The 13827-nt window shown below is 56.6% G+C and overlaps 2 protein-coding genes across 2 annotated transcripts in view; both read left to right on the forward strand.

Moving 5' to 3' along the window:
• Positions 1-653: 653 nt before the first annotated feature.
• CNKSR1 (connector enhancer of kinase suppressor of Ras 1) lies at positions 654-11553 on the forward strand (the record flags this gene model as incomplete). The annotated part of the gene is made up of 21 exons (XM_080690635.1): positions 654-705; positions 3742-3899; positions 3994-4175; positions 4711-4795; positions 5231-5275; positions 5348-5452; positions 6380-6439; positions 6536-6595; positions 6914-7015; positions 7095-7156; positions 7229-7302; positions 7411-7517; positions 7594-7624; positions 7976-8148; positions 8796-8869; positions 9014-9085; positions 10238-10311; positions 10445-10506; positions 10589-10688; positions 10776-10957; positions 11293-11553. 21 exons carry the CDS (start codon positions 654-656, stop codon positions 11551-11553), a joined length of 2121 nt encoding a protein of 706 aa, XP_080546761.1.
• A 973-nt stretch (positions 11554-12526) lies between these two features.
• Positions 12527-13827, forward strand: part of CATSPER4 (cation channel sperm associated 4) — a gene marked incomplete at both ends in the record, with an annotated part of 30234 nt that continues 28933 nt past the window's right edge. Inside the window, 3 exons of the mRNA XM_080691356.1 lie at positions 12527-12595; positions 12639-12770; positions 13377-13520. Of these exons, the coding sequence (XP_080547482.1) occupies positions 12527-12595; positions 12639-12770; positions 13377-13520 (345 nt within the window). The remainder of the gene's footprint in view (positions 12596-12638; positions 12771-13376; positions 13521-13827) is intronic.

Below are 13827 nucleotides of genomic sequence, written 5' to 3' on the forward strand. Positions count from 1 at the left end.
TGGCAAGACTCAGCAACCTAGTGAGACCCTATTTCCAAATAAATAAAATCGGCCTGGGGTGTAGCTCATAGGTAAAATGCCTCTGAGTTCAATCCCCAGTACCCCCAAAAAAGTAAACAAAAGCCTTATTCTGAGGGTGAGGGCTGGTCAGCCTCACCAGGCCGCCAAAGGGTGCAAAATAAAGCGGGGGCTAAAAACCCTAGTTCTAAAGGTTTTAGAGCTGTTCACTCAGATACTCTGCAAGCGCTCCGACGTAGGGGCTGTCGCGTGGTTTTTCCATAATTGGAGCTGGGGTCAGCCCCGGGTCGCAGCTAACGAGCTGTCATGCAGCCAGGGGTCTGCCCCACCTCTTCGCCCTGCTACCGCTCTCTTTACGGCCACTCTTTGAGGAGCCTGGGGTCCGGCTCTGGAATGTGAGGTCAGTGTGGGCCGGATCTGAGCGGGGTCTGAGAGCACCTGCACCAGCCCCCGCCGGGCCGCCCAGCTGTCAGAGGCCTGGAGCGCCCGAGAGGCGGGGCGGGCGGCGGCCGGCCGGCCAATGGCCGCGGCCGCGCCTCACCTGGGCGGCCACGTGGGCCCAGGTGCGCGGCGCCCCGCCCGGCCCGGCTCGGGAGCGGAAATTCCTGGCGGGCGGGCGCAACGGGCGGAGCGCCATGGAGCCGGTGGAGACCTGGAGCCCCCGGAAGGTGGCAGCTTGGCTGAGAGGTGGGTGGGGAGGGCAGGGTGGGCTCCCGGGAGCTGCTGCGCGCGGGCGGGGAAAAGCAGAAGGAACCTGTCGGATCCGCCAGTTAACAAGTGTGTACAGAGCGGCAGTCTGGGCCAGGTGTCGTCCCGGGCAGGGGGATGGATGGACCGGATGTCTCCGGAGGGCTCGACGACCCAGGAGGGGTCCCCCAGCGCCCCTGCACCCCAAGAGGCGGCCAGGGTGGTGACGGCGAGGCGGGGTAAAAAGACAGAAGAAGGAGGCCCGGCCCACGCCCCCTTTATCTCCTTCATCTCCTCGTGCCCCAGGGCCCAGCGGGCTGTTATTAAGGCCCTTTTCAGAAGCAGAACCTGCCGCACAGATCGGGGAAGTGATTTGCCCAGTCTTGGAACAGGACCTGCGCGGGTGTGATTTCCCCTCCGTGGTGTCAGTTTCCCTTCTCCTGGGCCCGGGCTCCCAGTGAGGCCAGAAGCCCCACCCAGACCGAAGGGTGTCCAGCCACCCCGGATCCTCCCAACCCGGGCGGGGGGATGCTCCCCGGAGCCCACGCGGAGGGGCACAAGCTGCAGACAGACCCAGGGAAGTGAGAGTCATCTGTGGGTGCAGCCAGAGGGGGAGTGAGTCAGGACTCCCCTCCCCAGGGCAGCCTGGGCCAGCGGCCCTCTCAGGGCCGGAGTCAAACTCCAGACAGGGTGCAGGCCAGCTTCACCAGCTGTGACCTAAGGTGTCCACGAGGTGGACAACAGGAGACAGTCCTGCCATGATGGGCACATGTGTAGGTCCATGTTGGGGTCTGTAGGAGGGAGGGGAAGCCGCACAAGGGCCCATAGACAGGGAGCAGCAGACTCATGAACTCCCAGGTCAGTGCTCTAATGCCACAATGGGAATGAGGGAGGGAGAACTATTGGTCACGCACACATTCCCCAGTGATGAGGCCTGGCTGACAATGGCCCTTCCTTCTAAAATGTGGCAGAGGTCAAATGTGTCAAGCTTTGCCTCACACAAAGTAAGCACTCAGTATCTCTCCTTCTTCTTCCTCCTCCTTCTCCTTTTGCTCCCCCCCCCTTCTCCTCCTCCTTCTTTTGTTTATACTGGGGATTAAATCCAGGGGTATCTTGCCATCAAGCTACATCCCCATCTCTTGTTCATTTTTATTTTTTGTGAAACTGGGGATTGAATCCAGGGGCATTCTATCTCCAAGCTACACCCTAGACCCCCCCCTTTTAATTATTTATTTTGAATTAAAAATAAGATCCTGGTCTCACTAAGTTGCATAGGGCCTCACTAAGTAGCTGAGGCTGGCTCTGAACCGTGATCCTCCTGTCTCAGCCTCTCAAGTACTGGGATTATAAATGTGTGCCATCATGCTGGGCTTGTTCTTTATTTTGAGACAGGGTCTTGCTAAGTTGCTGAGGCGGATTTGAAATCTGCAATCCTCCTGTGTCAGCCTCCCAAGTATTGGGATTACAGGTGTAGGCCACCACACCCAGTTATTCTTATTTTTGGCATAGGCTGGGGGTTAGAGATGAGTGGTTATTTAAGTCCTGGTCTTTCTTTCTTTCTTTTTCTTTTGCAGGTTTGGGGATGGAACCCAGGGGCATTTGACCTCCGAGCTACATCCCCTGCCCTATTTTTTATTCTTTATTTTGCAACAGGGTCTCACTAAGTTACAGAGTGCCTCACTAAATAGCTGAGGCTGTCTGCGAACCGCGATCCTCCACTCTCAGCCTCCCAAATGCTGGGATTAAGTGTGCACCTCCATGCCCAGCTTAGCTTATTTTTTTTTAAAGGGGTTTTTTTGTTTTTTTGTTTTTTTGTTTTTTGTCTTTTTGGAACCGGGGATCAAACCCAGAGCACCACACCTGCAAAACAGGTGCTTTGCCAATGAGCTACATCCCAGCCCCTAAATCTGAAGAGTTTGAGGGGCTGGGCTGCAATCCTGGGGAGAAAGGTGTTGGTCCTATCACCCAGGGCTTTATAGATCATGATAAAGAGTCTGGCAATGACCATGTGATGGCTGGGTTTGTTTTTTGTTTTTCAGTACTGGGGATGGAACTCAGGGGCATTCTACCTCTGAGCTGCACCCCCAGCCCTGTTTTTTATTCTTTATTTTGAAACAGGGTCTCACTGAGTTGCAAAGGGCCTCACTAAGTAGCTGAGGCTGGTTGCAAACCGCGATCCTCCTGTCTCAGCCTCCCGAATGCTGGGATTATAAGCATGCACCGCCACGCCCGGCTTCTGATGGCTATTACCTGTCTACCATGAACCAGAGAATGGACCAAGTGCTTGACACGTATCATGTCATTTAATACCATGCCATTAGAAGGCACTTTCATCATTCCCATTTTACAGGCGAAGCAACTGAGGCACAGAGCAATTACATTGCTTGCTCAAGTGCTGGCCTCAGGTCTCCCTGCCTCCAAAGCCCTCTGTAACTCAGTGAGACCCTGTGTCAAAATAAAGAATAAAAATAGGGCTGGGGAGTGCAGCTTGGAGTAGAATCCCCCTGGGTTCCATCCCCAGCACCACAAAACAAAAACAAAAACAAAAAAAACCTCTGGGGCTTAGCCCCTGTGTGTCAGCCTCAGCCTGGGAATTTACATTTCTAACAAGTTTCCCAACAAGACTGCTGCTGGTGGGAACCACCCTTTAAAGCCACTGCCCTAAGCCAGGCGTGGGGCGCACGCTTGTAATCCCAGCGCTTGGGAGGCTGAGACAGGAGAATCACACAGTTCAAAGCCAGCCTCAGCAAATTAGTGAGATCCTGTTGTCAAATAAAGTATAAAATAGGTCTGGGAGTATAGCCCGGAGGTAGAAAAGCCCCTGGGTTCTACCTCCAGTACCAAAATTAAATAAATAAATAAATAATAACTATAAAGCCACTGCCCTCACGGTTCTCAACACAGTGGCCTCAGCTGTGATATGGGCAGAACATAGCCTGGGTCTCAGGGTTGTCACTAGGGACAGAGGGAAGGACAAGGACTCTGGGAACGATGAACTGCCGGTTTCCTCCACACTGACCCCTGCTGGCCCTCCAGGCCTTGACGATTCCCTGCAGGACTATCCTTTTGAGGACTGGGAGCTGCCTGGCAAGTACCTGCTCCAGCTCTGTCCCCGCAGCCTCGAGGCTCTGACCGTGTGGCCTCTGGGCCACCAGGAGCTCATTCTGGATGGGGTGGAACAGCTGCGGGCCCTGGTGAGTGAACAGGGGCCACACTGGCATCCACCAGCCTGGGATGCTGCAGGGGCTGGCTGTGGCCCCAGCAGTGACCGTCCCCGTTATGGCACAGAGCTCTGGGCTGCAGACAGAGAACCTGCAGAGCCTGACGGAAGAGCTGCTGGAGGGGACCCAGGCCCTCCAGAGCGTAGTCCAAGACCGCCTGGAGAATGGTGCCGAGACCCCTGCTGATGTCCTCGACGCGGCTGTGGAGCTGGTGCGCAGGGCGCGGGCCCTCCTCTTCTGGCTCAACAGGTACCCAGGCCGAGGATCTGGTGAGGCAACCCTTCCCATTCTTGGCCTCCTCCAGGGCCTGAGAGAGAAAAACAGAGCTTGACTCTTGTTCAGAAGTGGCAGAGCCAGTCAAGAAGGTCAATCTCTCTGTGCAGGAGCACCGGGTCACCTGGGTTCCCACTCTGTCCCCAGCTTTTCCCAATAAACAGAGCGCTTCCTGCCCCTTCCACAGCTGCTGCTGGTCCTGTGGGTCCCACCCCGCAGGGAAGCCTTCCCTGCCACCCACTCTCAGGGCCCGTGTTTCTCAGCTGAAGTCAAACACTATTGACCTCGTTGGCTGTTTCCTGCCTGTCTCTCCAGTGTCTGGAACAGGGCCTGGCACCTAGCAGGCGCATGACAAATAAGGCCTTGCTAAGCCCTTTAGATGTGCCAATCATCTCCCTTATTCCAAAGCAAAACCCACCAGGGCAGGAATCGTCCCCAAGTCTCAAATGAGAAATCAGCTCTGAGTTGTCAGGCACCGTCCCTGAATCACTGCCCACACTTCTCCGGCCAGGTACCTCTTCTCCCACTTAAACGACTTCTCGGCCTGCCAGGAGATCGGGGTGTTGTGCAGGGAGCTGAGCCAGGCCTTGCAGGAGGTAGGAGGCCAGGGGCCAGGCTTGGCCCAGGCCTGAGACCTGACCAGGCGGAGCTTTTTATAACCTGTGAATCAGACCGGGATCGGTGTGAGGGCTGGGGCGAGCCAGCCGGCCGCAGGAGAGGAGGCCCCGCTACTGGGTAGGGGGTGCAGGGGCGCGAGGTCTCCGTGCTGGCAGGGGAAGCTCAGGAAATGTGACACTCAGGAGTTGGTGGGGGGGCTTGTATGGTGGTGACTTTTGGGGACATGGTGTCAGTGGGCTGAGATCTTGGAGTTGAAACTCTGAGGTCCTATAGTCCTGGGCTGAAAGTCAGTGTAGGGGAAGCTGGGAGGGGCAGCAGAGACCTCCACTCGCATCGGCTGCCATGCCCTCAAGAGAAGGCAGCCCCACTGCCACCCTTGCTCAGGAAGGCCCCTGCTCTCGTTCTTCTTCCAGGACTGCCCGGAGGCCGAGGAGAAGGAAGGCAAAGTCCTGAGGATCGTGAGTCTGCAGGGGGAGCGGGAGGGGGCCGGGGTGGGACCAGGCTGGCCAGACAACCTGCCCTTCCCCCAGTGCAGCCACGTGGCCGGGATCTGCCACAACATCCTGACCTGCAGCCCAGAGGCGCTGCTGGAGCAGAGGGCCGAGTTAGAGCAGGTGCAGCTGGACAAGCCTGAGGTGAGCCCTGACCGTCACCCCTCCCTTCTGACTCCTTGGCAGCTGGCTGGGCCCTGGGCCCTGGTGTAGGATCCCAAGCATCTGACACTGCTGGCCGGAAGCCAGTTACGTACAGATGTTAACAGGGAGGCCCAGAGCCTCCTGGCGTCTCGCCATGTTCAGCACCTTCCTGGGTCCCGAGGGGCTGTACCTGCACGGCCCCAGGTGGCATGTTCCAGTCCTGTGACACAGACATGGCAGGGGCCCAAGGGCAGGTTAGGAGAAGGGGAGCAGATGTGGCCTTTCTGCTTTCACCTTAAGCAGTTGGGAAAACCAGAGCCCCAGCCCTGTCCCTGTCCTGCCCCGTCCCTTCAGAAAAGTCACCGAGAATCAGAAATCAGTGATCCCGAGCTGGGTGTGGTGCTGCACACTTGTTATCCCGGTACTTGGGAGGATGGCCGTAAGCTTGAGGCCAGTCTTGGCAGCTTAGTGAGGCCCTGTGTCCAAATAAAGAGTAAAAAAGTTGTGGAGTGTAGCTCAGAGGTAGAATGTTCCTGGGTTCAATCCTCGGTACCAAAAAAGAAAAGATAGCCAGGTGTGGTGGCGCACACTTGTAATCCCCACACTTGGGAGGCGGAGACAGGATTGTGCAAGTTTGAGACCCTGTTTCCAAATAAAAAGTATAAAATAGGTCTGGGAGTGTAGCCCAGAGGTGGTAGGGTTTCCAGGAACCCCAGTACCACCACCAAAAAAAGATAAATCAGCAATCCCAGTTTCCCTCTGGCATTTATCAGAGGAGGCAGCAGAGGCCCAGAGAGGAGCAGCAAGTCCAGAGCGATGCAACAGGTTGGGGTGGTGCCACCCTGGGGCCAGCTCTGTCCCTGATTTCACCACCAGAGGGTCCTGCCGCCCCAGAGCCCTCAGTCACTGCAGCCTCTGGCTCCATAGGGCCTGGAAATCCACACCACCAGCAACTGCCTGCACTTCGTGTCCCAAGTGGACACCCAGGTGAGAGGCCCTTTTCCACCACCCACCCCAAACCTCTCACCTGCCAGCACCGGGCCCCAGGAGAGCTCGCTTCCTGAGCCCCGTTCCCCACACCAGGACTCCCAGCTACAGATCCTGCCTGGAGACGAGGTTGTCCAGATCAACGAGCAGGTGGTGGTGAGCAAGGAAGGGGCGCGGGGCCGGTGGTAGTGTGGGGGCCACTGAGTGGGGCCTGCGGCTGGCGGGTGGGGAGGGGCACCAGGGCTTCTGCTCCGTGGGGTGAGCAGGGTTGTGGGAGCTGCCTTGCAGGAGATAAGCCAGTTCAGGAAGGTCTGCTGCCCATCCTGGAGAGGCCCAGGGAAAGGGGCTCATGGAGGCTTGGCAAGGTGAGGCTGAAGCAGGAAGCTCAGAAGCAAGAGCTGCTGGGTTGCTTAGAGCCTCCTGTCCAGCTCCATCCCAGCCAGCATCTCTGCCCCGCCCCGCCCCTGCCCCCAGGTGGGCTGGCCTCACAAGAACGTGCTGAGGGAGCTGTTGCGGGAGCCCACCGGGGTCAGTTTAGTGCTGAAGAAGATCCCAGTGCCGGAGACACCCCCGCAGGTACCTGCCGCCTCCCACCTCCCCCTGCTTTCAGACCCCTGTTGTCAGCTCCAAGGCCCTGTTTCTGGTTATTCCCCAGACACCCTTGGATTTCCCACACCTGAGGGGCCAATCGCTGGCTCTGGCCCCACTGTCTCCCAGGTAACAGGCTCTTCTCTGGGTGTGTCTTAGGGAGAGGCATGGGCCTAGCTCATCTCCCTTTTCTCTTCCTAGGGTCCCATCTGAAGAGGTCTTTGCCTTCAGTCTGACTTCAGAGCCAAGTCCTGAGCTCAGCACGACCTGGACAGGTAGTTTGAAAGTCCCACCAGGTGGCAGACACCCCACGCAAGGTCTCTGAGTGGCTGACCCCAGGCCTGGGACTGGGCTCATGGACCATCCTTCTCTGCCCATCCCAGACTCTACCTCCCTTGACCCTGAGCCCCTGCCCATCCCCCCTGCACTCCCAGACACATTTCCAGGAGCTGCAGCAGAGACTGCAGGGTCCTCAGGACACTCTGACGAGGTAAGCTCATGAGATTGCGAGGAGGGATGTGGGCTGTGGTCCTGGACCCTCCTCTGACCCCATGTCTTCCTTTCAGAGTCCTGTCCTTGATCGGAAGAAATCAAAAGGTACGTGCACCCCTGGTGGGTGTGACCTCAACATGTGGAATGCTTAGAAATCCTCACAGTGCTGGGCAAGGGCACCCCTCACTCTGCCCACACAGCCTGTACTGAAAACAGCTGTTTCTGGAGTCAGACAAACCCGCACCCCCAGCCCAGGCATCGCCAGCTCTGTGGCCTGAGCAAGTGGCTTGCCTCTCATCCTCAGCTTCCTCATCTCTAAGATGGAGGCCTCCTCACCCCAGGGATGACAGATGTAAATTCCAAACCCAGCATGTGGGTTCACACATCTCAGTTGGGGGTGCTCATAGGTTCAAGGCTGTGGGTTTAGGGGTCCCTGGCTCTGCCGCACTGCTTTAGGCCTGGCGACGAGGCTGAGCCGCCGGCGGGTGTCCTGCCGGGAGCTGGGTCGGCCAGACTGTGACGGCTGGCTCCTGCTGCGCAAGGCGCCCGGCGGCTTCATGGGCCCACGCTGGCGCCGCTGCTGGTTCCTGCTCAAGGGACACACGCTGTACTGGTACCGCCAGCCCCAGGTGAGACACACACGCACTCACAGGTGGCAGATGGCTACCCAAAGCTATAATTCTCATCTCAGTTCCCCAGTCTGCTTCCATCTGTTGTCACAGGCAGGCCCAAGACCATCCCAGGCCCCAGTGTCCCCATCTGTAAAATGGAGATGGCTTTCCAGGGAAAAATGAGTTAATGTGTGTGTAAAGGAAGTTGGAGGGTGGGGATGTGGCGCATCATACTCAAGGACAATGTAGGAACATGTGCTGGGATGAAGGACAAGTCCAAGAGATGTGTGGGAGCCCAGCACAGGTGCCTGGTCCAGCCTGAGAGGTCCAGAAGCTTCTCTGAGAAGGCACTACCTGGGAGTTAGATGAAGTGGGGACAGGAGTGTTTGCAAAGCCCCGTGTATGAAGCAGTGTGGTTTGTACGTGGGCAGGCTCCTCTTTCTTAGCTGTTTCTCTGTTTATCTTTGCTGCCGTTCCTGGCTCAGAGGAACCCCTTGGCCACACCTCCTTCCCTGAGCCCCAGAAACCTAGAGATCTGTGGTTAAAGTTCAGGAAACACTCTCTCTCCCCTCCACGGCCCTCAGGAGCCTATAGGGTAAGAAAGAACTGAATACAACTGGAGGGGACTGGGCCCTACACTGACCCTCACGTGTCCCCTCCCCCAGGATGAAAAGGCCCAGGGCCTCATCAATGTCTCCAACTATAGCCTGGAAAGCGGACATGACCAGAAGAAAAAATAGTTAAGTCTTGGGGTATGATGGGATGGGGAGGGAAAAGAAGAGGGGAGTGCATGGCAGGTACTGGGATTCCTGGACCAGCCGCTCAGGGCTCTGGAGGGGCATGCCCAGGAGGAGGCTGAGGACCACCCTCTATCTTCTGGCAGTGTATTCCAGCTCACCCACGATGTGTACAAACCTTTCATCTTCGCTGCGGATACACTTGCCGATCTGAGCATGTGAGTGCCGTCTCCCTGGCCCTACTCCCACAGGGCTCCCAGTCTCTCAAGGTGCTTGGGAGCCAGACTCAGGACCTTGGATTCAAATCCCAGCCCTCAGACAGTGGCTGGTCAAGTTGTTCATTGCTCTAAGTCACAGTTTTGGGAAGTGGGTGAGTAGGAGTTCTCACTTTTTGCAGTTGGTCTGAGGATTAAATTAAAAGATGTGGGTGAAGCTAAGAACTGTGTCTCATACCTTGAATCTCAGCAGTTCAGGAGGCGGAGGCAGGAGGATCACCTGGCAGAAGTTCAAGGCCAGCCTGAGAAACATAATGAGACCTTATTTTAAAAAAAATAGAGATAAAATAGGAGCCAGGCATGGTGGCACATGCTTGTAAACCCAGTACTAGGGCAGCTGAAACAGGAGGATCAAAGGTTTGCAGCCAGTCTCAGCAACTTAGTGAGGATCTCCATAACTTGGTGAGACCATGTTTCAAAGTAAAAAATAAAACAGAGCTGGAGGAGTAGTTCAGAGATAGTACCACAAAAAATAAAACAATAAAAATAGGCATCCGGGCATAGTGGCACACGCTTGTAATCCCAGCATTTGGGAAGCTGACATGGAGGATCACGGTTCATGGACAGCCTCTGCTACTACTTAGTGAGGCTCTTTGCAACTCAGTGAGACCCTGTTTCAAAATAAAGAATAAAAAAATAGGGCTGGGGCGTAGCTTGGAGGTAGAATGCCCCTGGATTCCAATCCCAGTACTGCCAAAAAAAAGAAAAAAGAAAAGAAAAATAAAATAATAAAAACAGGGCTGGCGGTGTAGCTCAGTAGTAAAGCACCCGTGGGTTCCATCCCCAGTAACCCCTACACACATGCAAAGATACGGGTAACTGGACGTGGTGGCATACCCGAGCAATCCTCATACTTGGGAGGCTAAGTTGAAAATCACAGGTTCATGGCCAGCCTCAGCAACTTAGCAACATCCTCCACAACTTAGTGAGACCCTGTTTCAAAATAAAAAAGGCTGAGAGAGAATGCCCCTGGGTTCAGTCCACAGTATAGCCACCACCAAAAAAAAAAAAAAAAAAAGATGTGGGTGACAAGCCCCTGCCATAAATGGGCCTCAGTGACTGGCAACTTGCTATGACCTGTTTACTCCTGCACAGGTGGGTTCGCCATCTCATTACCTGCATTTCCAAGTACCAATCCCCGGGCCAGGCCCCCTCGGCCCGAGAGGAAGGTAGGTTTCTTGCGGGCTTGGGAGGAGGAAGTGGGTCTCACTTGAGCCTCTGCCTTTCCCGGGAACTTCAATCCCCAGCCTACTCCATGGCCTCCCCAAACCTCATGGGGTCCCCAACTGCTCCTCACCCCAGACTGCTACAGTGAGACAGAAGCCGAAGACCTGGATGACGAGACTGGCTCCCGCTCAGCCTCGGTGAGTGGGGAGCGCCTCGGAGGGTGGCGAGCAGGCCGTGGGGCGCAGGCTGACGCTCTCCACCCCTCCACCCTTGTCTCAGCCCAGCCCAGCTCAGTCTTGGAGTCCACTCTATGGAGACACATCTCCTGCAGCCTCCCCGACACAGCGTAGCCCAAGGACTTCCTTCGGCCCCCCGGCAGGTGCCACCCCGGGCCTGGGAGCAGGGTACGGGGCTGGGGGCTGAGGGCTGGCATGGCACATCCTCATCCTGTTCCCTGCTCCCACAGACAGCAGCGAAGGGGCACTGGAAGGAATGGTCCGGGGGCTGAGGCAGGGTGGCGTGTCCCTCCTGGGCCAGCCACAGCCTCTGACCCATGAGCAGTGGCGGAGCTCTTTCATGCGGCGCAATCGAGACCCCCGCCTCAACGAGCGGGCGCACCGTGTGCGGGCGCTACAGAGCACGCTCAAGGTCAGCTGGGCTCACTCATCCACTCCCGTGGCAAGGGACTAGGCTTCAGGTGTCAGCTTCTGGCTCTCCGGGCTTGGGCTTTCTAATTGAAGGGCTTGGTGCTGGGCTTGGGCTCTTGACGGTGGATTTGGTTCTGAGTTCCAGGCTCCAGCCTGAGCTCAGCTGTTCACTAAGCCAAGTTCTAGGTTCTAAGCTGGTATTTGAATCTCCTCCAGGGTCATATACTTGGCCGGCCAATGCTACTAGGTCCTAGGTACAGGACTCTGGAGTCAGCTCTGGTTTGGGCTCTGCTCCATCCCGGATGATTATGGCTATGACTCTGATTCCCCTCACAGGCAAAGCTGCGGGAACTGCAGGCCCTGGAGGAAGTGCTGGGTGACCCCGAGCTGACTGGAGAGAAGTTCCGTCGGTGGAAGGAGCAGAACCAGGAACTGTACTCGGAGGGCCTGGGAGCCTGGGCAGCGGTGCAGGCAGAGGGTAGCTCCCACGCCCTGGCCTCTGACTCCAGAGAGCAGTCTCCCCAACCCCTGCCCTCTGGCCCTGAGGAGCCCTCCCATGTCCCCCTCAACCCCAGAGCGCAACCTCCAACCTCCTGACCTCTGGCCCTGGCCACTGCCCTGACTCCTGGCCTCTGGCCTAGGACACCTCATCCCGAGTCTCTGCCGTGTCTAGGACAGGGGCCCTGGGCCCTGTCGAGGCTGGAGGCAGTGCTAGTCTGTCGTGTCACCCGAGCTGACCCCTCTGCCTGGGATTCTGGTCCTGTCTCCACCGGAGTGGGGGAAGGGGACTTTGTGCCATCCTCCTCCCTGGGAGAACCCCAGCCTCCCACCCCGTCCTGAGGTCTGAGGGGCACAGCCAGCCCCCACCCCGTCCTGAGGTCTGAGGGGCACAGCCAGCCCCCACTCCGTCCTATGGGAGTGTTCAAACTAGGTCTAGGTCAGGGTTTTATTTTAATAAAAAGAGACACTTTCCCACCAAATAAAGTCATTTTCTCTGAAATGAATGTACATGTGCCTTTACTTTAAGATTCAGAAATCTGCCCTAGAATGGGTTTGGGATGAGTGCTCTGCTGCCCATCGCCTGGGCACTGCATCTGAAGCTTCTGCCTGCCAGGGTGGTGTGAGGTCCACGGCTGGGGAGGGCTCCTACTCACGTGCATTCCTCCTCAGTCAGCCCTCCCAAAGCCAGGGGTGCTCCCCTTCCCCACCCCAGGGAGTATGGGTGGTAAACTTTCACTTGGAAGGAGACTGGGTGGCCCGGATGGGATAGGACTTCTCACTCCACCCGTTTTCTGAGTCCAGTTTCATCTTCAGCTCCTGGATCTAGAGCAAGGACCGGACCTTGACTCCATCCATGCCACACAGGGACCACTGTGTCCCATCCAGCTTGGCTTCACAGGGTGGGGAGAGGGTGGTGGGAGGAGCTCCTGGGCTGGAATGTCTAGGTAGAATGCTGAAGGCAAGAGGTCACAGCTACCTCTGTGATCTCACCACGAGAGGGAGTAAGACTGCCTGCAGCAAACCTTCTTTGAAGAGGAGGAGAAGAGGAGGCAGAGGCGAATGAGCCACGATGGCTGATAACCAAAAGACCTGGTGGCAGCAATGGACAGACAAAACCGGCAAACATACAAGCATCCTGGTAGGGGGCCCCTGTCCCGCTCTCCCGCACTGCTGGCATCCAGGGGTGGGTAGGGGCAGTGGCCGAACTGAGGGCCAGCTCCTCTCTCCTGCAGAAGAACACGCAAAGAAGATTCTTCTTTGGCCGGCATGAGGAGCAAGTGCTCATCAACCGCAAGGACATCACCAGTAAAAAGGTAAGGACTGGGCGGGGCCTCCGGGCCTGCAGGGGCCTCGTCCACAGACGCCTTTACAGCTGCACCCAGGAGCAAGCCTCCCTCTGCCCTCTAAATTTCCCTCCCTAAGCCAGGCGTGGTGGCACACGCTTGTAATCCCAGCATTCGGGAGGCTGAGACCTGAGGATCACGGTTCGTGGACAGTCTCAGCTACTTAGTGAGGCCCTCTGCAACTCAGTGAGACCCAGTTTCAAAATAAAGGATAAAAAATAGGGCAGGGGGTGTAGCTCAGAGGCCGAATGCCACTGGGTTCCATCCCCAGACCCTAAAAAAAAAAAAATTTCCCTCCCTATGGCCCTCCCTGGCAGTATGCCCATAAGAACCCCTATAAGATAGTCATTCATAGGCAGCGACCCCCCCAAAGAAACTCTTGTCATGACCCCCAGAAAGATTCTCCAATAATACCCTCTTTCAGTAGCCATTTAGGTCATGCTTTCTACCCAAACACCTGCATTCCATGATCTAAGGCAGCTTCCCCTCTAGAGCAGGCTGCCAGGGACCCCCATTTCCTAGGCAGAGGTTGCTGGCAGTAACACTGCCTAAAAGAAGGTCCCTTCCCTCTCCCAGGATGCCTGGGACACAGAGGAGTTCATCACTCGCATGTACATCAAGAACCTGCTGCGGCACCCGGCCTTCCAGTTGCTGCTGGCCGTGCTGCTGGTGATCAACGCCATCACCATCGCTCTCCGCACCAATTCTATACTTCACCAGGTCTGGTCTGATCTCTGGGTCCCACTGTCTCTAATGGGGCCCTGGAGGCAAGGCGCTCCCCTCTCAGGCTGCGGGCGCCCCATCTGTCTATAATGTCTGGATTGGATGCTCTTCAAGGGTCTGTCAGTACTGACCCTCTAGAGATCTGAAGAGAAGGAAGACCTCATGGTAGAGGAGGCTCTGGAGCTCAGCTTTGAGGGGTTCACTGGATTTGTTGAAAGGCAGGAAAAGAATGATGCGGGCAGAGGCAGGCACCTCGTGAGGAATGATGTCCAACCTCAATCAACAGTCACCAGGCGAGACTCAC

Source organism: Muscardinus avellanarius, assembly GCF_963383645.1.
Source record: "Muscardinus avellanarius genome assembly, chromosome: 3".
Classification (NCBI taxonomy): Eukaryota; Metazoa; Chordata; class Mammalia; order Rodentia; family Gliridae; genus Muscardinus; species Muscardinus avellanarius.